Source organism: Notolepis coatsorum (genome assembly GCF_963971535.1).
Source record: "Notolepis coatsorum genome assembly, chromosome: 7".
NCBI lineage: Eukaryota > Metazoa > Chordata > Actinopteri > Aulopiformes > Paralepididae > Notolepis > Notolepis coatsorum.
Genome location: NC_140171.1, coordinates 120,791,509 through 120,817,537, shown reverse-complemented (window position 1 = coordinate 120,817,537; position 26,029 = coordinate 120,791,509). Strand labels below are relative to the sequence as shown.

General features: G+C 44.3%; 1 protein-coding gene across 1 annotated transcript in view; it reads right to left on the bottom strand.

The window, feature by feature from the left end:
* Positions 1 to 26,029, bottom strand: part of LOC311232491 (A-type potassium channel modulatory protein KCNIP2-like) — a gene marked incomplete at both ends in the record, with an annotated part of 84,076 nt that overhangs the window by 7,774 nt on the left and 50,273 nt on the right. The window contains 4 exons of the mRNA XM_084319301.1: positions 8,571 to 8,641; positions 11,792 to 11,861; positions 15,461 to 15,581; positions 17,308 to 17,410. Coding sequence (XP_084175427.1) covers positions 8,571 to 8,641; positions 11,792 to 11,861; positions 15,461 to 15,581; positions 17,308 to 17,410 — 365 coding nt within the window. The remainder of the gene's footprint in view (positions 1 to 8,570; positions 8,642 to 11,791; positions 11,862 to 15,460; positions 15,582 to 17,307; positions 17,411 to 26,029) is intronic.

The window sequence follows — 26,029 nt, the reverse complement described above, 5'->3', positions numbered from 1 at the left end:
AATGTCTCTGTACAATACCTGGATCATAGCTATAAGCCCAGAGCTGAAACCAAACGCCTGCATTGCTTTCCACAGGTACTGATGTTCAACTCGGTCAAAAGCCTTTTTTTGATCTAGAGAAATCAGACCAAGTTCACAACCCAAAACACCAGAGAGGTCCAAAATGTCTTGAATCAACGTAATGTTGTCAGATATCAACCTGCTGGGCACACAGTACGTTTGGTCCACATGGATTACCTGCTCCATCACCTTCCTCAGTCTCATTGCCAGTACCTTTGAGAGCACTTTATTTTTTATACTTTGAGCAGAGTAAAGACACTGGACGCCAGTTCCTGATGTTCTGTAAGTCTCCCTTCTTGGGCAGGAGAGTGATGACCGCTCTCCTGCAGCTCAGAGGCAGCCTCCCCTTTCTTAGACTATCGCCAAAGACACTCAAAAGATCCTCACCAATCGCAGACCAGAGAGACTTGTAAAAATCAACCGGGAGACCGTCTATCCCAGGTGCCTTCCCACTCTGCATGCTCTGCAAAGCCTCTAGCAGCTCTTGGCCTGACAGCTGTGCTTCCAGCTCTGCGCCGTCCTCAGCTAAGACTCTAGGGAGGCCCTCAAAGAAGGACCGTGCCACCTCCGGCTCTTCTTGGTACTCAGTTCTATAGAGCTCTTTGTAAAAACCAACCGCACACTGTCTCATGCAGCATTGCCCTTTGCTACACGTTGGCTGGGCTGGCCCCCCCCACTCATGGGGTGGCGGCCTCTGCCGCCTTGTTAGGGGGGGCCTCGGTGGAGGACATCTGTGCTGCGGCATCCTGGTCCTCCCCGGGTCCCTTCGTTAGGTTTTACCTCATGGACATGACTGGGGGTTCTGTTTCCCAGGCGGTTCTGAGGTCTGGGACCTCCCCTGCGTCCCGCCCTTCGGTGGGTTAGCAGGGATGTGTGGGTGTGTGCCACGAGGTGATGTGTCACATGTGGTCCCGCCTGTGCTGTGTGTTTTTAGGGGTCTCTAGTTCCCTCTTTTTCGCACTTGGGTGGAGTTGACTGCCGCCCCCTCTTCACTAGGAAGGGGGGGTGACGGGACTCCCCTCCCCCCTGGTGGTAGGGCTTGTGGGTCCTCAGGGGGTACATTTGTCGGGCCACGCGTCTGCTCTGCCCCATATCTCAATATGGCGAAGAGCGAGACGCGATTGCCAGTACGAGTATATAACGATAGGTTATGTATATAACCTAGTTATATGAGTACTGGCTGAGCGTCTCGCTCTTAGCGCGCCCTGAGGTCCCTTGGTGGGGTTTTTCTTGATGGAAAACTTTTTCCCGAGGAAGGGCGAGTGTGACCATGCCTGGTGTCTTATAGGAGGACACTAGGGCGGGGCCTGGTCAGGTGCATGGGTGCATTTGTTTCATTAATGAAGTACAGTAGGTACTAGAGATGAGGTATATCTCAATATGGCGAAGAGCGAGACGCTCAGCCAGTACTCATATAACTAGGTTATATACATAACCTATCGTTCAAATCAATTAGCAGATTCCCCTGAATAGTGCTGACGCTCTCAGCCTGCACAACATTTCCCCCGCTCTCTCCACTGGGCATTATGCTCTGTATAAAGGCTGGATGAGGTGTGGTTTCTACCATCTGATTTACTTTAACGGTAGAATCAAGGAAAATGACAACTGCTTTATTCATTAATTCTAGAAGCTGACTTAACACTTGCATATCCCACGACAGCGCCCACAGCTAAACAACATTCTTCCACTGACACACCGTGGTCTGGAGAGAGTCGCAAAACCGTGTTTGCGTGTAAGTTTCTCCAAACCGGAGGGTACTCCTCCGTGCTCTGTCATGCCTGTGTAAAGGCACGACGCAGCACACACCAAACAATTGTAAGTCTATACTACGGCTGAACTCAACAAAAACAACTAAAGCCAACACTCTCGTAAAAGCACACAATAAATAGGCAACAGTCTAATTCATAACATTAAACACAACAAGTTAGAAAAAAAGTTAGTTTCACTCACACCGCAGACTCTCCGCACCTCGCTCAAACGCGTGATTTCTTTTACGTAGCCTATGTGTGCGAAGACGCTCTCTGATTGGCTAGCCGTGTACAGCGAAGACCCTCTCTGATTGGTTTAGCGCCGAAGGGTCTCTTCCGCCTTGTACATATATATTCTCTGCTTCAAAGTGGTTATGCTTTGGCCCTCTTTCGAAGTGGGTTATGCTTAGAGTTAGGGTTAGGGTTAGGGTTAGGGTTAAGGGTAAGGTTAGGGTCAGGGGCGGACCTAGCACATTTGGCGCCCTAGGCGAGTTTCACCACTGCGCCCCCCCCCCCCCCCCAAAAAAATCAAAACATCTTAACCCTTTCACTGCCGCGCTACCAAACGGTTAACCCTTTTCACTGCGACAATACACAAAAGGTTAACCCTTTCACGACCGTCGGTTGTGTGATAGTAAAGGGTTAACCCTCTGTGGTGTGGCAGTGAAAGGGTTAAGAGTTATACAGTAAAGTACTGCACCTTTCTTTTTTTGGGTATTATAATTTTTTTTCTTTATTATTTGTGTCGGTTTAACAGTGTTGTTTCTGTCTTTCCGTCTTTGTATTATGTTATTATGTACCTGGAAGACCAACAGATGTGAGATTATAATTCAAGGATGATGTTGTTTGTATGTTTGTGATTCTATGTAAATAAAAATTGAGTTTAAAAAATAAATCATTTTTTTTAAAGTGAATACTAAAGAATTAAAACAAATAAACAACTTAGCTAACACACAATAATAACAATAACAAACAATAAAATAATGTGCAAATTTGCTTTCAAAGAAAATTAAGAAGAAATGTAAAGTGCACACTAAAGAATTAAAACAAACAACTTAGCTAACAATCAATAATAATAATAACAATAACAAACAATAAAAGAATGTGCAAATTTGCTTTCAAAGAAAATTAAGAAGAAATGTAAAGTGCACACTAAAGAATTAAAACAAACAACTTAGCTAACAATCAATAATAATTATAACAATAACAAACAATAAAATAACATGCAAATTTGCTTTAAAAGAAAATTATGTATTGTAAAATATGTTACACATATAATCAAAATATAATATGCTAAATAAACAAACAAATAAATAAAAATTACAAATTCACTTTGTCTAAAGAACTATTTACATTCCACTCCCTATCATCACACTTCAAGGTTAGCCTGTAGCTCCTACTGGTTTCCATTTACAGTGCAATCCTTCTGGCCTTCCTCGCTGCAAAGTCATCAATCACATCATCATATGAACTCTGACCACCAACCTCATGGTTAATACTGATTACAGCCAGACCACTATATCCATTTTAAATGAACACCACATTCTTGACAAATTCTAGTCGGGTTTTCGTAAGCAACACTCCACGGAGACTGCACTTTTAAAAGTATCCAATGATCTAATGATGTCCGCCGACTCTGGTAGATGCTCCATTTTAGTGCTACTGGATCTTAGTGTTGCATTTGACACTGTGGATCACAACATTCTGCTAAATAGGCTCAGAGATTGGGTGGGTGTCACAGGGAGTGCACATGAGTGGTTTAAGTCCTATCTCTCAGGCTCAAAACGATGACAGACTACAAAGGCACCTCCCTCAAACTGAACAGTGACATCTCCTTAGCAAATGACCTCAATACCTTCTATGCGAGGTTTGATGCTGGTAATAACAACACCAGCCCACAAGCCACGGCAATGGGGGGGGGGGGGGGGGGGGGGGGGGGTCTGCTGCTGATGGAGACTCAGTGTTCAGGGTAACAGAGCATGAGGTGAGGCGGACCTGTAAAAAAGTGAATATCAGGAAGGCAGCAGGACCGGACGGCATCCCCGGCCGCGTCCTAAAAGTCTGTGCCGACCAACTGGCCCTGGTATTCACTGACATATTTAACCTGTCCTTAGAACAGGCTGTCATCCCCACCTGCCTGAAGAAGTCCACTATTATCCCTGTACCCAAAAAATCCAAGCCTGCTTGCCTCAACGACTACCGCCCTGTAGCTCTCACCTCCATAGCCATGAAGTGCTTTGAGAAGCTAGTAAAGGGCTACATCTGCTCCTCCCTCCCCATCAACATGGACCCCCTGCAATTTGCATACCGCCCCAACAGGTCCACGGAGGACGCCATAGCCCATGTGCTGTACACAGCAGCATCACACCTGGACAGGAGGAAGGGGAACTATGTGAGAATGCTATTCATCGACTACAGCTCGGCATTCAATACCATAGTCCCCTCCAAACTCATAGCCAAGCTCAGGGACCTGGGCTTGAACTATGACCTCTGCCAGTGGGTCTTGGACTTCCTGACGGGCAGACCCCAGGTGGTGAGAGCAGGCAACTGCACCTCCTCATCCATCACCCTCAACATAGGGGCCCCCCAGGGCTGTGTTCTGAGTCCCCTCCTCTACTCCCTGTACACACACGACTGTGTGGCTCTGCGGAGTAGCAACACAATCATCAAATTTGCTGACGACACAGTGGTGGTGGGCCTGATCTCTGCAAACGACGAGAGGGCCTACCTGGAAGAGGTCAAGGTCCTGGCGGGATGGTGCCAGGAAAACAGCCTCTCCCTGAACGTCAGCAAAACAAAGGAGTTGATTGTGGACTTCAGGAGGTCGGGGGTCAAGGACTACAGCCCCCTCAGCATCGACGGGGCACCGGTTGAGAGAGTGAACAGCTTTAAGTACCTCGGAGCCTACATATCCGAGGACTTGACATGGACCACACACATTGACAGTGTTGTGAAGAAGGCACGACAACGCCTCTACTTCCTCAGGCGCCTAAGGAAGTTCCAAGTCAGTCAGAAGATCCTTAAGAACTTCTACTCATGTACAATAGAGAGCATCCTGACTGGCAACATCACCTCCTGGTTTGGGAATAGCACTGCACAAGACCGAAGCAGACTACAAAGAGTGACACGTTCAGCCGAACGCACAATTGGAGGGGGGCTCCCCACCCTCCAGAACATTTACAACAAGCGGTGCAGGGGCAAGGCTAAGAGAATCATTAAGGACTCCAGTCACCCGAACAACTGCCTCTTTGAACTGCTGCGGTCAGGCAAGCGATACCGGAGTCTCAAGGCGAGCACAGAAAGACTCAGAAGAAGCTTCTATCCCCAGGCCATCAGGCTGCTCAACGAACAATGAACACTACACAACAACCATCAAACGCACATAGCACACACATCCACACGCACACACTCACTTTAAACAAACACACTGTAGCACCCACTCCCCACACTTATAGCACACACTCACTTTAAACAAACACACTGTAGCACCCACTCCCCACACTTTATATTTATTGATAAAGGATTGCACTACAACTCGTACACCTTACGTTACTGTAAATTGTACCTAAATTGTACCTCATCCCATTTCTGCTTTGCACTATATAGTATTGTATATTGGTACACTGTATAGTATTGTATATTATATGGTAACTCAGTTACGTCTATTCTGCATCGAACATTGTACATATGTCTATACTGAACACTGTGACCTCATTTTCTACTTCTAATTTACATGCTATACTATGTTATTTGATACTTATCTTGTCTAGCACAGTCTCTGGAGCGTAACAGTAAGAAGCATTTTGTATAAAAGTATTCTGTACTTCTGTATGACAACTATTAAAGAAACTTGAAACTTGAACTTGGTAGATGTTTCTCAGTCAGAGTAGGCCCCCATGTGTCTGAGTCTGTTACCCTTTCCTGTGGGGGCCCCCAGGGCTCGGTACTTGGTCCGATTTTATTTTCACTATATTTGCTCCCATTAGGACACATTATTAACGCTTTTAAAGGCATCTTCTACCACCTTTATGCGGATGATATCCAGATGTATTGCTCTTTTAACCCTGATTGCCCTGATGATTTTAATTCAAATTTTATTGTTTTAAATGAGTGTCTGTCAGGCATTAAGGCCTGGTTAGCTAACAACTTCCTCCAGCTAAATGAGGCCAAAACCGAGGTGCTCATCGTGGCCTCTGATGGTGTTGCATCTAGGGTGGCTGGTTGCCTTGGGCCCCTAGAAACTAATGTGAGCCCCAACCTCAGGAACCTTGGGGTAAACTTTGATCAGGCCATGCACCTCGACACTCATCAAGTCGGTGACCCGCACCTGTTTTTTCCATCTCAGGAATATTACTAAGCTCAGGTCGATTGTTTCCCATTCTGACCTAGAGTTGATCATCCATGCCTTCGTTTCTTCTCGTCTAGACTACTGCAATTCGGTTCTCACCTGCCTCAATAAATCATCCATAGACCGCCTCCAGTTCATCCAAAATACTGCTGCAAGACTGCTAACCAGATCAAGCAGAAGGTGTCACATCACTCCAATCCTAGCCTCCTTGCACTGGCTTCCTATACATCTCAGAATAAATGTCAAGGTCCTGGTGCTCACTTTTAGAGCTTTGCATGGCCAGTCACCAGAATATTTAACCGACCTGCTGGAACCATTATGTGCCCAGCAGGACCCTGAGGACAGCTGACCAGGATCTGTTGGTCATTCCGCGCACCAGGTTGATCACCAAAGGTGACAGAGCCTTTCAATCTGTAGCGCCTAGACTCTGGAATGCCCTTCCTCGTGGCCTAAGAGCTGTAGCGTCTGTTGAATTTTTTTTAAATCAGCTAAAAACATTACTGTTTAAACAGGCCTTTGGGTAATGTTTGAGCTTCTCCTCCAGGTATAAAATATGTCTTTTGTTTTGTTTTGTTTCTCTGTGATGCATTGTGTTTTGTTCTGTCTCTTATCTCTTGAATGGTTCTTGCTTTTTATTTTTATTTTATTTTATTTCTGCTGTATGTAAAGCACTTTGTGAGTTGTCTCTGTGAAAAGTGCTATATAAATAAACGTTACTTACTTACTTACTGAGGCGTTCTTGAGCGATGGTTGACCTCAGGTATGTTTGCAAGAGTTTTAATTTGCGGCCGGGTAGCGCAGCGGACTAAGCGTCTGTCTACCACCGCAGAGACACTGATATCGAATCCAGCTGTCAGCGGTGCCTCCGGCTTGGCCGGTCGTCATACTGACACAATGGACCTATCTCAAACCCTGCCCTCTTTTCTTGATCCTCCAATCACAGCTGTCGCTTACCTCAGACTTCCTCGGTAAGCGACAGCTGTGATTGGAGGATCAAGAAAAGGGGCAGGGTTTGAGATAGGTCTATTGGCAGTGTCAGTGGGAGGGAAGCCGGTGGGTGGTAATCTGGTCGTTGTAAACAGCGACTCCTACCGGTCGGTCAGGGCGCCTGCACAGCGAGGAAGGGATCTGGGTGAGGTAGTGTGCCCTCCCACGCGTTACAATCACCCAATGAGAGTCCTCGCTGCCAGGTGAAAAGAGGCTGCTGGCTGTCTCCTATGTATCGGAGGAAGCATGTGATAGACTTCAGGGCTCCCTAGACCGGCAAGTAGGGGGCAAATGCGTGCAACGACCAGGAAGGGGAGGGGGGAATTGGCATAACGACTAAATTGGGATGGGAGGAAAATACAAGAAAAATAAGAGGAGAAAAAGTGGATAAAATAAAATAGTTTTAATTTGGAAAAACTCTCGGCTGAAACTACTGTTACTGGTAGCGTTGCACTGATCCGCAGAGCAATACACAAGTTGGGATATATTTCTGTGAGCTGCTTTGTGTGTATGAATTTCAACAACTCAAGAGTTGTCATGCTCTTTGATGGCAAGTCGGGTACATTTTCCAACTCCTGAGCCAGCTCCTTCCCATCCAAATCAGATTGCCCTCCATGGTTTAAGGTGTGTACACATGCCTCTGCTTGCTTCATCAGCTCTTGGTGTGGCAGGTCTTGGAAGTTGTACAAAATTGCATACCTTTCACCTTGGCATGTTTCTCTTCTTCTTTTCTTCTCTTTTTATACTGCGACCCGGATGGCTTTTGTCTCTTCATAGTTCTCTAACATTAGTCTTTCTTTCCTCGACGCTCAATTCTATAAACAACTTGACCGATACCCATCAATGCACAGCACTCTAGCCTAGCATGTTCTGACTGTGAACACCTAAAGCTGAGGCTCAGACCGACAGACCGTTTTAGATTTTTGGCTCATTTCCCCTTATGTTAGAATTTTTTTTTATGTAAAAATAATGGTTGCAGATATAGATCGGCGCGCCAAAACTGTGGCAAGTAAAACAAACATTTTTATAAAATTTTTATTTTTTTAATTTAAATTTTCTTTATTTTATTTTTTCTTTATTTTGGCGCCCCCCTCTGGGTGGCGCCCTAGGCAACCGCCTATATCGCCTGTAGGAAGCTCCGCCCCTGGTTAGGGTTAAGGTTAGGGTTAGGGTTAGGGTTAGGTGGAAGAGACCATTTGGCGCTAAACCAATCAGAGAGGGTCTTCGCTGTACGCGGCTAGCCAATCAGAGAGTGTCTTCGCACACAGACTACGTTTAAAAACTCACGCCGCTCAAACACGCTCCACCATACACACACGCATGCGCAGAGAGAGAGAGAGAGAGAGAGAGAGAGAGAGAGAGAGAGAGAGAGAGAGAGAGAGAGAGAGAGAGAGAGAGAGGCAGGCAGGCAGGCAGGCAGACCTTACCTCAAAGCTAACCATTCCGTTGTTGTGGGTATCGAATCCGTCAAAGAGGAAGTGTGCATACATACTGGAATCTGATAGGAAGAGACCATGCAGTCAACAACTCAATGTGAATCTACAGCCATGCTTCTAGTAACATCCTTAATGTATGTGTGCACTATGCTTCTAGTAACATCCTTAATGTATGTGTGCACTAGGGGTGGACGGTATGGTCTAAAATTTATATCACGGTATAATTTGAAGCATAGACGGTAACGGTATATATCACGGTATCATCGTTTTTGATAAAAAAAAAATTTTATTTTATATATATATATATTTTTTTTTTATAAAATATATATATTATATAATTAGACTTGTACTTGTATTATCTGCGAGACATCGCCACCACGCAACAAGCTCCACTGTCTGTGTGTACTCTAGTAGCCTCCAGCTACGGCCAGGATTCTCCAGAGCTGCACCTGGACCTATACTCTAGTAGCCTCGAGCAGAGCTACGGCCAGGATTCTCCGGCGCTGCACCTGGACCCTATTGTATTGGTACTATAACGTTAGCAAGCCCTCAGCTCGAATACGCATCGAATCAGTGTTATAAGACATTGATATCAGGAGCTATCTGTAGCTACTGCTAGCCGGATATATAACGTTAATACAACGCCTCAGTGAATTATTTAGTTCAATGGGACATTTCGTTTTGAACGGTGAACTAATTTGCGTTAACGTGAGCTAACGGCTAACGGAGCTATCATACACGTCTACTCTACTAGACTTGATGGAGCGTTTGTTGATGTCAGGAGCTATCGGTAGCTGGCCGACTAGATACCGTTCGGTTAGACAATGCCTCATCATGTATTAAACTAAAAGTGAATAGTTGACTGGGTCATTTTGTAACGGTAGCTAAGCTAACGTTAGCTCAGGGAGACGTCCCGTCCCACTAGACTACTAGTAGACCCGTGTTTACATGCGTGCGGGAGGGGCTGGCACGCCCACTGCGCGAAGCCTCCTAAATAACTTTTTCTAGTTCGCACATATCTATTATCTATGACTAATTCTATCTATTTTTAGGGGCAAATGCGAGTGAAATAGTCGCGCTGTGGTTACATGACGTCATTGCTATTTTAGAGCTGCACTACCGGTTATACGGTATAGTCAAAATCCATACCGTAGAGCAAATTCATACCGTTTATACCGTATACCGTTTATACCGTCCACCCCTAGTGTGCACTATGCTTCTAGTAACATCCTTAATGTATGTGTGCACTATGCTTCTAGTAACATCCTTAACACATTGATTGCCAGCCATGCGGAGCGTTAAAAGCCTCCATATGCCAGCGTCCACTTCAATGATAGAGCTCTCATATTTGCAAACGCATAAACTATGTCTTAAATTATGGCTATGTGTCTAATCTGGCCGTCGCTTATCAATGACTTATTTGCAGTCAACATTGTCGAAACGGATTGTTTTTTAATCTGTACATTTCCGTTTTATACCATTTTGAAAAACGCTAGTTTTTTTTAAGTTTCAGGAAAATATAAAGATTCTGTGATAATCGCCCTTTACTGGAATATTCTGGAATACACAAAACACATTGTAATTTTTCGGCCTATTTATTAATCGTTTTCAAATAAACGCTAGATTATCGATAGTATAATGTGTACTTATGCACGCTATAGAAGCGAGCTGAAAAATCGATTCTCTCATTTCCTGATCGCACACACACACACAGCCACACACACACATATGGGACACATTGATATCTCTGTGAAAAAAGTTCTGATTATCCTAAGACTGGTAAAATAGATTCCTTACCTCAGATCAGATGTTCTCCAAAAAGATTATTCCAATTCCTGATTCCAAATATCGATCGCGTTTATTGATACAACGCTGGGTACTGGAAATATACTGAAATATTTTCCCAATGGAGCTCAGAGAGAGTTTGCAGCACTAACGTGAGACTAGATTGATGAAATATGAATTCAAATCGCTAATAAAAAAAAACAAGATTTATCGTCGCTGGCACTCAACGGTCGGCATGAACTAACAATAAATCTCGTCGCTGGCACTCAATGTGTTAATGTATGTGTGTGCACTATGCTTCTAGTAACATCCTTAATGTATATGTGCACTGTGCTTCTGAAACCGGTCTTATTTGACATGCCCTGAGTGGGAGTTGAACCCCGGTCACCCATCGCAGACCACTATGCCAAGAGGTGAATTCACTCCTTTATAGTAATGTGTCTGGATGCCTACGCTACGTGCCACAGTCACTTCACAACACTTGAAGTCCATTGTGACTGTGGATTAGGGCTGTCCCCGACTAAGGATTTGGATGGTCGACTATGATTTGCCAAAATTTGCCGTTAGTCGACTATTGGTCGACAAAAAAAAAGAAAAAGAAAAAAAGTTTAATATTAATTATTATTATTATTATTATTTTTTTATCATTCCATTTGGGCTGTGGGGGGTGCTTAATGTCTGAAGGAGTCGACTGAAGGCTTCTTGTTCTCTGCAAAAGCATGCAATTGGTCCACTGATGGATACATCTTGATATTTGTCTAGTCTAGTGTGTTCATTAGATGGGTGAAATCCTCTTTCAGTGCCTCTGTGCCTGTTTTCGTAGGCAGTTAGCCTCTGGTATGCGTGCCATTAGCGTTAGCCACGCTTCTAGTTTTTTTTTAATTTATATATATATATATATATATATTCGACTAAGAGGTTGGCCAGTCGACTACGGCTCCTTTCGACCGATTAGTCGACTAATCGACTAATAGGGGTCAGCCCTACTGTGGATATACTCGCGGTACCTCCGTTACACTCCTAGTAACATCCTTAATGTATGTGCACTATGCTTCTAGTATGTAACTGAACTGTACTGTAAGTTAGGGTTGGGCGAAAGGTTTTGACGGTACAATGGTATTTGACATGTTTTTCAGTATGGATTACAAAGTAATCTGACATATTTTTTTATGTCTTCATCTTGTAATACAATTTTCATGGAGCTATTCAAAATGGTAAAATTCAATACTACTGCAAGGTAAAAAAAATATATTCGTTTGTATAATATGTACAAATGTGTATATATTTGTTATGATATACAGGGTACTGCATTTCAGTATCAGGGGCGATCCATACAGTACCTTCATCCCAGCCCTACTGTTAAGTATAATTGTATCCATAAAATACACCAATGGAGTGACAGGGGTGAATAATGACATATGACTCACCTCCCAGTGGGAAGAACTGAGAGTAGATGGTCTTAAAGGTCTCTTCATTCACCACACCAGTGGGACACTCCTGAAGAGTACACACACACACATGTAAATATATACATAGAACACAGGACAGGTCACAGGCACATTGGGGGGAGGGATTCATAAACCAAAAAGTGTCTACATTACAGTGTTTAACGGGGGGGGGGGGGTGTGCTCTTTAAAAAAAAAATTGGATAGCCCCTATGTTTAGAAGTCTCAACAATAATATCATTATATTTTGTCCGATTAGTTGCCATACCTTGTGTATTGACTACACAGTGCTTTGCATTTGTTTTTGCCCCCTGCTGGCAGCACCCCGCACCCTGAGGAGAGGGTTAGCAACCCTTTGCTGACCATGTATGTGAAGTTATTCTTGTTGATGAAGCATGTTTTGTCTGGAAAGGCTTCCATTGCACCGTAAAACAGTTCAGAATCCTGTAGAATATATATACAATATAAAGGCCACTAATGGTCAGTCTTCTCGCTTGTCATCCGTTCTCATTGGTTTCATCACGTTTTTGAGGTAATCCTGCCAAGGTGTGGACTTTGAATTGACCTTTATCCCCCCAAAAAAAGAGGAAAGGAAAAGAGAGAGTGCAGGAAGGAGGGAGCAGAAAGAGGGTGTGACTACAGGATGAGACTACAGTACAGGATGAGACTACAGTACAGGATGAGACTACAGGATGAGACTACAGTACAGGATGAGACTACAGTACAGGATGAGACTACAGGATGAGACTACAGTACAGGATGAGACTACAGTACAGGATGAGACTACAGGATGAGACTACAGTACAGGATGAGACTACACTACAGGATGAGACTACAGGATGAGACTACAGTACAGGATGAGACTACAGGATGAGACTACAGTACAGGATGAGACTACACTACAGGATGAGACTACAGGATGAGACTACAGTACAGGATGAGACTACAGTACAGGATGAGACTACAGGATGAGACTACAGTACAGGATGAGACTACAGGATGAGACTACAGTACAGGATGAGACTACAGGATGAGACTACAGTACAGGATGAGACTACAGTACAGGATGAGACTACAGGGTGTGTGTAACTACAGGGTGTGTAGTGTGTGTAACTACAGGGTGTGTGTAACTACTGGGTGTGTGTAACTACAGGGTGTGTAGTGTGTGTAACTACCGGGTGTGTGTAACTACTGGGTGTGTGTAACTACAGGGTGTGTGTAACTACAGGATGTGTGTAACTACAGGATGTGTGTAACTACAGGATGTGTGTAACTACAGGGTGTGTGTAACTACAAGATGTGTGTAACTACAAGATGTGTGTAATTACAGGGTGTGTGTAACTACAGGATGTGTGTAACTACAAGATGTGTGTAACTACAGGGTGTGTGTAACTACAGGATGTGTGTAACTACAAGATGTGTGTAACTACAGGGTGTGTGTAACTACAGGGTGTGTGTAACTACAGGGTGTGTAGTGTGTGTAACTACAAGATGTGTGTAACTACAGGGTGTGTGTAACTACAGGGTGTGTAGTGTGTGTAACTACAAGATGTGTGTAACTACAGGGTGTGTGTAACTACAGGATGTGTGTAACTACAGGGTGTGTGTAACTACAGGGTGTGTGTAACTACAGGGTGTGTGTAACTACAGGGTGTGTAACTACAGGGTGTGTGTAACTACAGGATGTGTGTAACTACAAGATGTGTGTAACTACAAGATGTGTGTAACTACAGGATGTGTGTAACTACAGGGTGTGTGTAACTACAAGGTGTGTAGTGTGTGTAACTACAGGGTGTGTGTAACTACAGGGTGTGTGTAACTACAGGGTGTGTAGTGTGTGTAACTACAAGATGTGTGTAACTACAGGGTGTGTGTAACTACAGGGTGTGTAGTGTGTGTAACTACAAGATGTGTGTAACTACAGGGTGTGTGTAACTACAGGGTGTGTGTAACTACAGGATGTGTGTAACTACAGGGTGTGTGTAACTACAGGGTGTGTAGTGTGTGTAACTACAGGATGTGTGTAACTACAGGGTGTGTGTAACTACAGGGTGTGTAGTGTGTGTAACTACAGGATGTGTGTAACTACAGGGTGTGTGTAACTACAGGGTGTGTAGTGTGTGTAACTACAGGGTGTGTGTAACTACAGGGTGTGTAGTGTGTGTAACTACAGGGTGTGTGTAACTACAGGGTGTGTAGTGTGTGTAACTACAGGATGTGTGTAACTACAGGGTGTGTAGTGTGTGTAACTACAGGGTGTGTAGTGTGTGTAACTACAGGGTGTGTGTAACTACAGGGTGTGTAGTGTGTGTAACTACAGGATGTGTGTAACTACAGGGTGTGTGTAACTACAGGATGTGTGTAACTACAGGATGTGTGTAACTACAGGGTGTGTGTAACTACAGGGTGTGTGTAACTACAGGATGTGTGTAACTACAGGATGTGTGTAACTACAGGGTGTGTGTAACTACAGGATGTGTGTAACTACAGGGTGTGTGTAACTACAGGGTGTGTAGTGTGTGTAACTACAAGATGTGTGTAACTACAGGGTGTGTAGTGTGTGTAACTACAAGATGTGTGTAACTACAGGGTGTGTGTAACTACAAGATGTGTGTAACTACAGGGTGTGTGTAACTACAAGATGTGTGTAACTACAGGATGTGTGTAACTACTGGGTGTGTGTAACTACAGGGTGTGTGTAACTACAAGATGTGTGTAACTACAGGGTGTGTGTAACTACAGGATGTGTGTAACTACAGGGTGTGTGTAACTACAGGATGTGTGTAACTACAGGGTGTGTGTAACTACAGGGTGTGTGTAACTACAGGATGTGTGTAACTACAGGGTGTGTGTAACTACAGGGTGTGTGTAACTACAGGGTGTGTGTAACTACAGGGTGTGTGTGTGTAACTACAGGATGTGTGTAACTACAAGATGTGTGTAACTACAGGGTGTGTGTAACTACAGGATGTGTGTAACTACAGGATGTGTGTAACTACAGGGTGTGTGTAACTACAGGGTGTGTGTAACTACAGGGTGTGTGTAACTACAAGATGTGTGTAACTACAGGGTGTGTGTAACTACAGGATGTGTGTAACTACAGGATGTGTGTAACTACAGGGTGTGTGTAACTACAGGATGTGTGTAACTACAGGATGTGTGTAACTACAGGGTGTGTGTAACTACAGGGTGTGTAGTGTGTGTAACTACAGGGTGTGTAACTACAGGATGTGTGTAACTACAGGGTGTGTGTAACTACAGGATGTGTGTAACTACAGGGTGTGTGTAACTACAGGGTGTGTGTAACTACAGGATGTGTGTAACTACAGGGTGTGTAACTACAGGATGTGTGTAACTACAGGGTGTGTGTAACTACAGGGTGTGTGTAACTACAGGGTGTGTAGTGTGTGTAACTACAGGGTGTGTAACTACAGGATGTGTGTAACTACAGGGTGTGTGTAACTACTACAGGGTGTGTGTAACTACAGGATGTGTGTAACTACAGGGTGTGTGTAACTACAGGATGTGTGTAACTACAGGGTGTGTAACTACAGGATGTGTGTAACTACAGGGTGTGTGTAACTACAAGATGTGTGTAACTACAGGGTGTGTGTAACTACAGGATGTGTGTAACTACAGGGTGTGACTGACGTTCTTGAAGCTCCGGTAGAGGATCTGCAGCTCTCTCCTGTTGAAGTGGGTCTGCTGCACGAGCTGGTCCAGCCCCTCCGGTCTGTAACACACCGCGGACAGCTCTCCATCGTCTGCTATGCTGTCTGGAGGGACGGAGACACACAGGTGGACAAAGACAAGACAAGGGTTATTATGATTCATCCAGTACACTGGAGCATGAGGGAGGGAGGGAGGGAGGGAGGGAGGGAGGGAGGGAGGGAGTGAGGGAGAGGGAGAGGGAGAGGGAGAGGGAGAGGGAGAGGGAGAGAGAGAGAGAGAGAGAGAGAGATGGAGTGAGAGGTAAATAATGGTATAATCTGGTGCAGCCACACCTCATAATTCTTGCCAAGAGGTCTGGAGAAATAATCATCAAACTGTCTGTTAAACAAGGGCAGTGACACTGAGTCATATGTCTTATTAATGGCCACCCCTCAAGGGCCGGGTGTGAAGAGCTTTGTTCAAATGGCATTTAGGATCAGAGCCAATCAAATCAATGGTTGCTATTGGAGGATCAATAAAAGAGGGTGGGGCTTAAGCAGCCATTGGTTCCCAACAGCATCGTTTTTTGTTTCTCCAGATCTCTGTAAAAAAAATAAATAAACAAAGCGCAGTAACATATTGTCATCTTTTGCCCTGTTTGACGACATTACAGATTCGACCTCTACATCTCTATAAGGGCCGACTGAGGTGTGGACAGGGCATTATGCTCTATATAAAGGCTGGCTAAGGTGTGGACAGGGCATTATGCTCTATATAAAGGCTGGCTAAGGTGTGGACAGGGCATTATGCTCTGTATAAAGGCTGGCTAAGGTGTGGACAGGGCATTATGCTCTGTATAAAGGCTGGCTGAGGTGTGGACAGGGCATTATGCTCTGTATAAAGGCTGGCTAAGGTGTGGACAGGGCATTATGCTCTGTATAAAGGCTGGCTGAGGTGTGGACAGGGCATTATGCTCTATATAAAGGCTGGCTAAGGTGTGGACAGGGCATTATGCTCTGTATAAAGGCTGGCTGAGGTGTGGACAGGGCATTATGCTCTGTATAAAGGCTGGCTGAGGTGTGGACAGGGCATTATGCTCTGTATAAAGGCTGGCTGAGGTGTGGACAGGGCATTATGCTCTGTATAAAGGCTGGCTGAGGTGTGGACAGGGCATTATGCTCTGTATAAAGGCTGGCTAAGGTGTGGACAGGGCATTATGCTCTGTATAAAGGCTGGCTGAGGTGTGGACAGGGCATTATGCTCTGTATAAAGGCTGGCTAAGGTGTGGACAGGGCATTATGCTCTGTATAAAGGCTGGCTGAGGTGTGGACAGGGCATTATGCTCTATATAAAGGCTGGCTAAGGTGTGGACAGGGCATTATGCTCTGTATAAAGGCTGGCTGAGGTGTGGACAGGGCATTATGCTCTGTATAAAGGCTGGCTGAGGTGTGGACAGGGCATTATGCTCTGTATAAAGGCTGGCTGAGGTGTGGACAGGGCATTATGCTCTGTATAAAGGCTGGCTGAGGTGTGGACAGGGCATTATGCTCTATATAAAGGCTGGCTAAGGTGTGGACAGGGCATTATGCTCTGTATAAAGGCTGGCTGAGGTGTGGACAGGGCATTATGCTCTGTATAAAGGCTGGCTAAGGTGTGGACAGGGCATTATGCTCTATATAAAGGCTGGCTAAGGTGTGGACAGGGCATTATGCTCTGTATAAAGGCTGGCTGAGGTGTGGACAGGGCATTATGCTCTGTATAAAGGCTGGCTGAGGTGTGGACAGGGCATTATGCTCTATATAAAGGCTGGCTGAGGTGAGAGTTTGCAGATGGAGTCACAGAGACACTTGCTTTGATTGGGAGACGGGGTGGAGCCTGAGCGACAGCAGGGCAGCAGTTTGAGGAACCTCTGCTTTATGGACTTTTTATTCTGTTTGGACGGTGGGTTACCTGGAAAATGACCAATCACAGCAAAGATTACTAGAGGATGAAACTGTCCACACTGTGGATGCCATGTTAATCTTAAAACACATGGACTACACTAAAATCACTTAGCCATGCTGCTAGATACATGTGTGTTTGTTTGCTGGCCTGGCTTTGGACCAACGCGGCACCTACACATCTTAGTCCTACTGCTTGTTCTGCATGTCTGCGTATTCACATCAGCCAAGAGATATCTATCTCAAGACTTGGAAAGCAGCACCATATTGTCTTAATTCGGACCACGGCTGTGTTATAGCAGTCAGCTGTTGTGTGTGTAATTGTGTATACAGTACAATATACTGAATTCAGTTTATTTAATTAGATTTTTTATTGGTTAATGTTTTATCTGGCTAAATAAAGGTAAAATAAAATAATAAAAAAAAGTAGGTTAAGAAAATGACTGAGGACAATGACGTGAAAATGTGTCAGTGACAACACAGCCGAGCAACAAGACAAATAGTGACAAATGAGAGAAAGGGTTGAGAGAGAGAGAGAGAGAGAGAGAGAGAGAGAGAGAGAGAGAGAGAGAGAGAGCGGTGTGTGTGTGTGTGTGTAATAAAATAATTTAGGACCTGCTCAGAGGTCATTAATTGGCATGCATGCGATGCATGTATGCGATTCGTCTCTGTGATTAACCCATCCCGTCGTCCTTCCCCCCTAAGGGCAGCCGGGAGCGCCAGGGGACCAATCCAAGTGCTCCTGTCCGTCTTCGTCAAGGACGCCACAGCGTTGTTGTGCATGTTTTTCCATTGGGTTTATCTTATCGGGGGGGGGGGGGAACCCTTGCGAGCACGGGGAGAACATGCAAACTCCACACAGAAAGGCCTGGGAGATACCCCACCTGGGTAACTGGCATCATGGAAACCTGGTCCCCAAGCGGGAATCGAACCCTGGACCTTCTTGCTGTGAGGCGACAGTGTTTAACCACTACACCACCGTGCCGTGTGTGTGTGTGTGTGTGTGTGTGTGTGTGTGTGTGTGTGTGTGTGTGTGTGTGTGTGTGTGTGTGTGTGTGTGTGTGTGTGTGTGTGTGTGTGTGTGTGTGTGTGTGTGTGTGTGTGTGTGTGTGTGTGTGTGTGTGTGTGTGTGTGTGTGTGTGTGTGTGTGTGTGTGTGTGTGTGTGTGTGTGTGTGTGTGTGTGTGTGTGTGTGTGTGTGTGTGTGTGTGTGTGTGTGCACCCTCATCCCTCACAGACTCATACGCACATTAACTGGTGTTGACCCCGGTGTTAGCGACGCAGACATCACGATCCACACTGGCTGCTCTGTCACTTGGCCTTTTACTACAGCATGGCAGGATATGACCTCTCACCCCATGCTATCATTCTCTCTTCTCCCTCTCTCATATTCTCTTCTCCCTCTCTCTCTCTCTCTCTCTCTCTCTCTCTCTCTCTCTCTCTCTCTCTCTCTCTCTCTCTCTCTCAAGTATGTGCTTGGTTGCCACCACTCTCCCTCCCTACACGCTTTATTGGCCCTCTTCCACATAAAACATACTGATGTGAACTCAGCAGACAATCAACTGACTGTTATCTTTGGCACAGCAACAACTGCATGGTGAAAAAGTACCAATAATCCAACAACTGCATCTGGTTGGTTCAGTAAGATTACGGTTTTAGATTTTCAGCTTTGTTTTGAGTGAGAGATTTTCTTTGCATACCACCCTTAAACATACATACGTACTCACAGCCCTGTACATTACTACATCTGGCTGATGCAGTAGGATTTAATCGTAATGGGTCATTCATGGAGTAGGATAATGTGTCTTTTCACTTACTGCCTTCAGACACTGCCGTTGAAGGGTCTGACTAAGGCTGGTGGGCACTGTACATGTAGATGAGCTCTGATTAGAGCAGAGATATTAATGTTTCCTTAATCATGTCAGCCATAAATCCCCTGCAAACACCTGATGAATAGGCTGGTCAGTAGACATGTCCTGCACATCTGCGTGTGTGTGTGTGTGTGTGTGTGTGTGTGTGTGTGTGTGTGTGTGTGTGTGTGTGTGTGTGTGTGTGTGTGTGTGTGTGTGTGTGTGTGTGTGTGTGTGTGTGTGTGTGTGTGTGTGTGTGTGTGTGCATACATTGTACATCTTTACCTTAGGGTATTGGATCACAGTTGATGGGCTGTCAGCGAGTATCCAATAATCTGCATTCAGCACATACCTTCCCTGCATCCCCAGGGATTAAACCAACAACCTCTCAGCTACTGGTCTGCCTCTCTATCTGCTAGGTCAACCTACTACCCCCCAGTACCACTCTTAGGTAACAGATAATGTAACAGCAATATACTATGAACCCATAATTACCTTTGAGTTGCTATCTAACACATCTTAGTTACTTAGACAGAATATCCACACTCTCTCACTCACACTCAAATATGGTATATCATGAATGGATTGTAGGATGGATCTAATGGACATGTTTTGTCCTACTGTAGATAATCAATAGGTTCTCCCTCTCCCACGTTTCACAATGTTTTCTCTTCTAAATGTACTAACCAATGATTCACTGTGTTGACCGTAAAACAGACAATGAAACAGCATTGCCTGTGTTCACAGTGAAACGGGCAGACATTACAACCTATTTAGACACTGAACATCTCCATTCTGCAAGCAATGGCCTAGTGCCTGGTACCCTCGAGACCCTCCTCATCCTCCTCCTTCTCCTCCCCTAGCGGAGCCCTTGCCGGTACCTTGGTACAGAGTGCCGTTCAGCCAGCGGTAAAGGCATCGACCGAGGTTCAGCAGCCGTCTCCTGCAGCTCCTCTTGTATCGGCCCATCCTGAAGGTCCTTGAGTCCTGAAGGTCCTTGAGTCTGGGGGCCTTTCAAATCCTTCTTCCCTTCGGCTCTTCCTCCTTGGTGCTCAAACCGGTTATGTCCATTCAGAGAGGCATAGGATATCCACATGTAGCGGGAGGCTAAAAGCCAATGCTCTCACCTCTCTGTTCTCTCTCTGTACTCTCTCTCTCTCTCTCTCTCTCTCTCTCTCTCTCTCTCTCTCTCTCTCTCTCTTCCTCCAGTTGGCCAGCGGGGGGTTGGAGTGCTTGAGGGAATGGACACACCTCTGGACTTCTGCTGAGAAAGATGCGTCCTTCCCTCCGTCTCCTCCTCTCCTCTTCTGAAGGTTTGCCTGCTCCTCAATTCCCTTTGGGTTATTTTTTGTTTTCTCTCTCCCCTTTAATTCCCAGTAGAAATCTCTTTTAGCAGTCTCTCTCATCCAGAGCCAGGTGTTAGAGGTGTTGCACAGAGCAGATGAAACAAACCGCTGGTTTGGCTGGAGGGGCTTCCAGGATAGACCTCCACACTGTTGAGTCCAACCAGAATACGTCTGTCCAGAATATGTCTCTCATAACCACGGGTTCCCAGACCTGCTTTCTCTTCCTTTTGGATTCATGACCATCTCTTCATGTCTCCTCTCTTCTCATCTTTTTGCTCCACCTGTTCTATTTTCTCCTTCCCCAGATTCTCTCTTTCTTTCTCTCACATTTAATTTCTTAACACTCTCTCTCTGTTTTCCTCTGTTACTTGTCTCCTCCCCCCAGTAATTGGTGTGAACCTCTCTGCCTCTGTCTCCCTTTGTCAATTGTCATTGTGCACTCTTTACTACGGGTTGACTAGCAACGCCTCTGCGCATTCTGACTCCAGTGGACAGCAAAAGCTGAGGATGACTTAATCAGCTGTTGTTTAGAACAGGTTCTCAAAGCCAAAGGACCTCCAACAAGGTTACGTGAGAGACCGTCACCAGGGCCTCCTATTTGATAAGATTTTTGTTTATGTGAAATATGGGGACATTACATAGACTTACATGCATTCTGTAACTAACCCTAACCTTATCCCTAACCATAACCATAACCTAACCATAACCATAACCATAACCATAACCATAACCATAACCATAACGTGGGTGGCACGGTGGCACAGTGGTTAGCACTGCTGCCTCACAGCAAGAAGGTCCTGGGTTTGAACCCCAGTAGGGCGCCTTTCTGTGTTTGCATGTTCTGCATGGGTTTCCTCTGGGTACTCCAGTTTACTCCCACACCTTAAAAACATGCATGTTAGGCAGGACTACAGATGAAAACTAGCTAATTAGCTAATTCTGGCACATTTACATTCATGTGGAAACTGAAGATGTTGATTAATGTGCACTGTCCCTGGGTAATAAATAAACTAAACTAATCATAACCATAATCTAATTTGTGTTATGGGGACACCCAAATTTGTGTGTGTAAACAGGTCAGTGTCCCCTGTAGTATAGAAATACAAGTACACACACACAGTACATACTATGCTGTCCATACTAATTACAGCCTTCAGCAATTCTTGGTATAAAAAGAAGTCACACATTTTCCTTCTATTTCTATTTGTATCCACTACTACATCAGCTGAAAAGGGCAAACGGTTGGGAACCGCTTAAAGTACACACAAAGCCTCAGAGATTCTGTGTTCCAGTTACTTTGTTTTGGGCTGAAGAGGAAAGGGTAGCAGCTTTGTGTCAACGGAATGGTGTGTAAAGAAAACCAAGTCTCAAGGGTGTTATCCACTCAACCAGCACCAGTGAATGTGGACGCTAATGTTTTGTTTGCTGGCCACGTTTGGTTGCTGCATCTAAGTCCAGGATTGATGTCTGTCCAATGCTTGGCTAAAAGAGCACAATCGATCTATATTTTTAACCATGCCTGGATAAAAAAAAAATAGGGCGGGTTTGAGAGAGAATCCATTTTCTCAATTAGAGATGTCTTACACAGTAAAACCTTTCTGTGTAAAAAATGCAGCGCTTTGCTTTCTCACATGCAACACACTGATCTTTGTATATCGGATCTTAGTATTGGGGGACATATTCTCCCGATACCCTGTTTATATACACATTTTTGTACACCCTGTTTTAGCCAGTGGCATTACAGTAATACAAGAGTGTGTATGACCTCTCCTTCAGAACGATCTCTGATGCATCCTTCCTACCTCTAGAGGACAGTGTCGAGCCACGGTTAGACTGAACAGCCACCACACCTGGGGAGTGAATCCTGATTCAAAGAGGAAGACAGGAAGAACTGTGTGTCCCTTATTGCATGAAGGGTAAACTGAACTCATATATTTATGAGTTTACCCATTCCCCTAAGTAGGCATACCTCTTGTCTCTTATCTTGTATTGTTATTACTTTATTTATTTTTATCATATTTTTATTTCGTGTTTCATCAATATTCATCTTTTCTACAGGTCAGACCTACATGATCACGTAGGTCTGCATATATAATACAATTATTATCTTATATTATATTCATAATGACCATGATTTGTCCTAGTCCCGAACATGAGAAGAACAAGACTGAGGAAAGGCAAGGAAATGAACAGGGAATTCAGAAACTGGGGCGCAACATGATTAGCCAGAATGTACAATGATACACTAATTGCTACAATACTATAGTGCTTTTCTAGTTAGAAGTACTACTCAATGCGCTTTACAGTGGATTGACTACATACATTTCTAGGGGTGACCCCGGATAGTCGACTATTCAATGATTTGATCGAAGGAGCTTGCTTTGACTGGCAGTCTGAATGAATGAATGAATGAAAACTTTATTTAACAGATTTCAGAATGGGTACAATACAGTACGGCTCAATACACACAATTATTAAGGGGATGCAGACCTGAGAAAGACGTTTGTCTTGTTTCCATCAGGGTCCCCCATTTTCAATTCATATAGACATTTATGACATACACAACATACATGACATTTATGGCATAGGGACATATAGGTATTTAGTACTGATACATTTGTGACATAAACGGTATTCAAATATACAGTACTGTTACCCCTAGATCCTGACAGAGTATATACATATGATGGGGAGGGGACTGTACATTAGGAGGGGGTGGGTGGGTGGGAGAGAAATATACATACGGCAGGGAGGGAATATATACATGCGGTGGGGAGGAGACTGTCTATTAGGAGGTGGTGGGGGTTTTGGGCATTTACGGTGGCCAGTTTAGAATTGCAGCCTCCCGTAGTTGCTCTTTAAGAGCGGTTTTGAATGTGGGTAGGGATTCACATTCCTTTACAGCTTTGGGTAGGGCGTTCCACATTGATGTGGCATAATTGCAAAACGTGTTTAGTCCCTTGTTTGAGCCGAATCTGGGTTTAACATGATTTGTTGAGCTTCCTCTGGTGTAGTGGTTGTGGTATTCACTGACCTTTGGGAAGTATTTTGACATGTACATGGGTACCTTAGTCGTATAGTGTATCTTGTAGACCAGGCCCATGATTGCAAGTTGCTGTACTCTGTCGTCTACTCTAAGCCATCCTAGGTTGTCAAAGTGGGCAGGGGTGAGGTGGGTTCTGGGGTTCAGGTCAAGTAGTAGTCTGACCAGTTTGTTTTGTGATGTTTGTAATTTTGTTTTAAGCGCCTTTGAGGTGCTTTGGTACCATGAGGTGCACGCATAGTCGTAGTACCCTTGAATGAGTGCTCCTGCCAGAGTCTTCAGGGTATTCTTGTTTACCAGAGAGGAGATCCGGTACAAGAATCTAGTTCGTTGGTTGACTTTTTTTATTACATTGGATGCCATTTTGTCACAAGAAAGATTTGCCTCTAGGATGGAACCCAGGTAGGTAATTTCGTCTTTCCTTGTGACAATATTGTCACCCACTGTAACTGAGAAGCCGTCGGTCTTGCTGAGTTTGTTATTTGAACCGAAGAGAATGGACTCTGTTTTGCCCATGTGTAATGATAGTTTGTTATCAGCGAGCCATATGCAGATTTTGCCTAGTTCCGAGCTGAGGGTTTTTTCAACCTGCAACTTGTTCTTGTCAGAGACCAGCAGGGCTGAGTCGTCCGCAAACAGGAACAAGTTGCAGTCACAGGCTGACGACATGTCATTTGCATAAATTAGGAAGAGTAGCGGTCCTAGTATGCTTCCTTGTGGAACACCACAGCTCACTGTGAGGGGGGGGGGATAGAGTACCGTTTACCTCTACCATCTGTTCTCTCCCCTCCAGGTAGGATTGCATCCAGCTCACTGATAAGCTATCAAAACCAATTGCTTTTAGCTTGTCAATCAGAATGGAGTGATTGACAGTGTCGAAGGCCTTTTGTAGGTCCAGCATGACCATGCCGCAGTATTTGCCCGCGTCCACCTCTTGTTTGATGTGGTCGTTCAAATAGAGGAGGCATGTGTCAGTGGAGTGGGACGTTCTGAAGCCAGATTGGAATTCGTAGATTAGAATTTTTTCCGCCAGGTACTTTTCGACCTGTTTGTAGACTATTTTCTCCATGACTTTCGAGATGGAGGTAAGAATAGAAACAGGGCGGTAGTTGCCTGGGTCTAATTTGCTGCCCTTTTTGTGCAGAGGGGTCACTCTCGCAATTTTGAAGTCCTTGGGGACGTGTCCCTGTTTTATAGAGAGGTTTATTATGTGTGTGATGACTGTCTCACAGTCGAATTGTTAACTATGCATTCCATTTGGGCCATGGGGGGTGATGCATGTCAGATTGTACATGGAATTGCATGGCTTCTCCAAATAAATCATAATATAGAGCTTATTTTGGCATAAATATCAGGCTATTAATAATACTTTAACGAAAAGCTGAAAAAAACAAATGCGTCATAATTATTTTTTTATGATCTCTTTCTCTTAAACAGTAGGCCTACTGTATATTTGTATGTCTTGTATGTCATAAATGTCTTGATGAAACAGTACTGTATATCTGTCATGTATATGTCATAAATGTCTTGATGAATTGAAAATGGGGGACCCTGATGTAAACAAGACAAAAGTATTTTTCTGGTCTGCATCCCCTTAACAATTGTTTGTATTGAGCCGTACTGTATTGTACCCATTCTGCAATCTGCAGGGTTTGTACACCTTTTCCAAGGCAAAATGCAAGCACTTTTCAAGCATTTTCAAGGTGCATTTTCAAGATTTTCCAGCATCTTATGCGGCTGTGGTAAATTAAATATTTACTCAATGATTATTTCACTTCTTCCATCACATTAAATCAGATGTTATTGTGCTATAAAGTTATAAACAACCAAAATTATGTAGACTTGGCATCATATATAACCTGGCTGAGCCCATGTGTTATGCAGTAACGTACTGTATATCTGTATGTCGTGTATATCATAAATGTCATGATGAATTGAAAATGGGGGACCCTGATGTAAACAAGACGAAAGTATTGCTCTGGTCTGCATCCCCTTAACAATTGTGTGTATTGAGCCATACTGTATTGTACCCATTCTGCAATCTGTTAATAAAGTTTTCAATCAATCAATCAAACGTGACGAGCCAGGCCAATTTTAGCATGTTAATTTATGGAATATGCAATCTAACAGCTAACGTGAACTTTACAGTAAATTACATGGATAATAATGTTAAGGTAGTTAGTTCATTCCTGTAGGTAAACAATCACTCAAATAATCACCAGATAAAACTTCAATTTCAATCAAATATTTAATGAAAATTTGCAAAATAAGAGAACAGACTTTGAGGTAGGCAGTCAATCAGCTCCTGGAGCCTTATGTATGTATGTAATGTATACAAAATGTATACAAAATCAAACACTTTTACTTTAAAAGCAAAACATATCTCCTTGA